General features: G+C 39.0%; 1 protein-coding gene across 1 annotated transcript in view; it reads right to left on the bottom strand.

Moving 5' to 3' along the window:
* Positions 1-2,204, bottom strand: part of tln2b (talin 2b) — a gene marked incomplete at its 5' end in the record, with an annotated part of 116,179 nt that extends 113,975 nt beyond the window's left edge. Inside the window, one exon of the mRNA XM_079810250.1 lies at positions 2,069-2,204. Coding sequence (XP_079666376.1) covers positions 2,069-2,204 — 136 coding nt within the window. The remainder of the gene's footprint in view (positions 1-2,068) is intronic.
* Between the last annotated feature and the right edge of the window lie 1,308 nt (positions 2,205-3,512).

The raw sequence follows: 3,512 nt of genomic DNA, 5'->3' as shown, positions 1-3,512 counted from the left end.
CGCCTCGATCGCCCCCCGGTGGCCGGTCCCAGTATAGCTCCTAAACCCCGCCTGTCCATGTATTTGAATGGGCGCGAGACACACTAAACAATTTAATTACACTTCAAATAATTGTTTCCTAAAGATGGTTTCTGTCATTTTAGGCAGTTTTTATTACAATAATTTCATTTCAAGTGTTCGTTTTTTAAATAAGTTTAGTTTTAGTGAGTTATTTGATGCTATAAAAACGGGGGGTGTGACGTCATGATTGACAGCTGAGATTGACGGCTTCTCTGAGTGAACTTGTCACTGAGGCACTAACTGACTTTTTTCTGGATTTTTGGGAGGAGATTGGAGCTTTAGCTTTAATTTCTACACTTCCATAACTGTTTATTTCACACCAACATAATTAATTGTTCTGCATCTGCGAGAGTGTGGGCGGGCTTTTGATAATCGATAATCGCGCCTCTACTTCCTGTTCTCTACTGCGCAACTCCGGTCCCGAGATCGCTACTGCGCAGACTCGGTCCCAAGATGAAAGCTTCAACTTTGGTCAGCGAAGTCAATGAAGTCGCGTCGTCCATATTTTTTTACGGTCTATGGGTTTGACACGCGATCCGAATCATGATTCGGCTCGCTGATTCATAACGCTTCGAAGCTTCATGATGCCTTGTTTTGAAATCGTCATCACTATATAAGTCGTTATTTAGGGTTTTTTTGTGCACAAAAACTATTATCGCCAATTCATAAAGTTATTTTAGAACCACTGTAGTGAGATGGACTCTGTAACGACGTCTTTAGTTCCTTTTAAGGGTCTTGAGAGTGTAAAGTGCCATTGTGCCAATGGAGGCCTTTCAGAGCCATCAGATTTCAACTAAAATATCTTCATTTCTGTTCCAAAGATGAACGGAGGTCTTACGGGTGTCGAACGACATGAGGGTAAGTAATTAATGACACAATTTAAATTTTTGGGTGAACTAACCCTTTAAATTTAGACCATGCCCCTAGTGTGTTTAAGCAATATATATTTATATAAAGAGTAGAATTCTCAGTTTCTCTAACATGTTGTACTGTATTTAAACTCATCCCCAGTAATTCCAGAGATTTTTTTTAGAACATGTGAAAAAAAAAGTGCCAAAGTCAGTATTAGGAATGCACAGATTTTTTTTAAAGAACAAATTGGCCGAGTCCAATACCGGCTGCCAATTTCATTTAAAGCCCCGTGATCGAAAGCCCCGAAAAATCAAGTAAGCCCAGCGGTTTGTGTTCAAATTGCATGTTTTTAGAGAACCGTACCATAAGATGAGCTCGAACCGTACCCAGACCACCTCCCGAGAACGGTTCGGGTCTCGGTTCGGTTCGCTTTAAAGGAGTCTGGGATCGTTTGGAATGTTCACATATGGGCCAAAAATCATGCGAACCGCGTTCAGACCCCCAAGTGTGAAAATACCCTTATTTGTTGTTTATTTGTTGTTTACAGGCCAAAAAGACCTTAAACAAAAAAATATGCAATTTGAAATTAGAGGCAACCACTGCGTATTAATCACAATCCAAACAAAGATGCTATCGAAATGCAATCAAAACTTTTCTGACAGTCAGTTCCCTTCGGAGATACATTAAAAACCCCCGCCATAAATTCAACAATTATATTTTTCTTCCAATATTTAGAGCATTGCGAACAGTGAATTTGTAATGCTTTGTTCAGTATCTGCCAGCGCGTCTGCTCTCGTCTTTACGTCCGTCTTCAGCGTGTCCCGTCATTGGCCTGTATTAATGTCCTATTTACAGATGTTGTAACATTTTCACACAAATTACATTTTGTTCCCATTTATGGCCGGTTGACCTGTGCATCTCTTGTCAATATGAATAAATAAACATTCCCAGTTCCGTTTATTACATGCAAACAAAAAGATAGTCCCATTTCCAAAACTCACACCGCTGTTTGTGTTGCTGTGTCTGGCCGGATGTGATATTCAAACAAACATGCAGAGCCACAGCTTTGCAAATTTCATTTAATGTTGACTTCAAAGGAGGGGGTTGTATTTCTCGTGGAAGAGTATAAAAATGGCGGGAAACACCTGACTCTTACCTTGTCCAGATTGGGCCTCTGGAACTCTCTCTCTGATAATCCGACAGGCGTCGTAAACCGGAGTTGAGGGCTCAAACTGCATTGTCTTGACCACATTGCACTGTCGCACGCAAATCTTCAGCGACAGGGCCACCATCGTGACTGCTGCTCGAATGGGAGCGCCCACTAGCACACCTGTAAAGAAGAAGAAAAAAAATCGGTCAATTTCTATGAAACAACCAACATTCTTTGAGGTCCACACAACTACATTAAAACATGCTTTTATCTGTATTAACAGGAACAGAAGTAAATGTGAACGCAAGTGATTTGCAATTCAGTTCAACTCTAGCACCGATTAATGAAATATGCCTGCCACTGAAGATAAGAGAAAGATCAGAGCTTTGTGTAGGCTTACAATATGAGCTCCTTACTGTCAAGAGACGTCTGTAATGTAGTTATTAGATTAGCAGAACAGCACTGCCCTTTAAATACTGAGCAGAGGAAAAGATTCTACTGCCAACTGGGTGTTTAGCCAAAGCTCCCTCAAACTCTACCAAATATCACATCTATGAAATGTAATCTTTGCACAAGAGAGAAACCTTCAAGTTTTAAAAAGCAGGAAAAGTGGTTACAGAGAGACGGAGGCCAAGCAGAACATTTGAAAATTACAGTAGTACGGTTGATTTGCTCCTACAGTACAGTTCAAAGACGTCAACAGAGACCAGCAACAAGTCACAAATTCAGACTCATAACCAACATCAGGCTGAGAGTAGAAATCAGATTTGCGACCGAGATCAAATTCAGAGCAGAAATCTCACTTGTAACTGACATGAGATTTGTACCAGAGATTTGATTTGTAACTGCGATCAGAATCGTATTAGAGATTTGACTCGCAGCTGAGATCAAATACGTATAAGAGATTTGACTTGTAACAGATCTGACTCAGAGCAGATATCAGATCTGCAAGAAATCAGATTCAAAGCAGAAATCTGACTAGTAACTGAGATATAAAAGATTTGACTCCTACCAGAGATCAGACTCGCAATAGAGATCGGATTTATACCAGATATTAGACTTGTTACAGATCAGACTCATAGCAAATATCAGATCTGAAAGAGATCAGATTCAGAGATCTGACTTTTAACTGAGATAGGGGTGTGTGATATTGACAAAAAAAAAGAAATAACGATAACGATAATTAGACAATATTTTGCTGAGTGTGTTATTGTGCTGGTACTTTGTCAGTTCACAGAAGTGACAGAAATCATCTTTACCTTGATACATTATTTTTTTTTTTACATCTTTTGTGTAAATAAAACTTAATGAAAAATTTAATAAAAATGTTTTATAATAAGACACAATAGGGCTGTTACCAATCAAATTAAATAAGTATCAACAAAATGTATCTTTGCATTATCTTTGTGAGTCATTGAGATTCAAACAATTCATTCAAACAGCTGATTCA

This window comes from Gobio gobio (genome assembly GCF_949357685.1).
Source record: "Gobio gobio genome assembly, chromosome: 25".
Lineage (NCBI taxonomy): Eukaryota > Metazoa > Chordata > Actinopteri > Cypriniformes > Gobionidae > Gobio > Gobio gobio.
The sequence above is the reverse complement of the archived record's forward strand: the minus strand, read 5'-3'. Positions and strand labels throughout refer to the sequence as shown.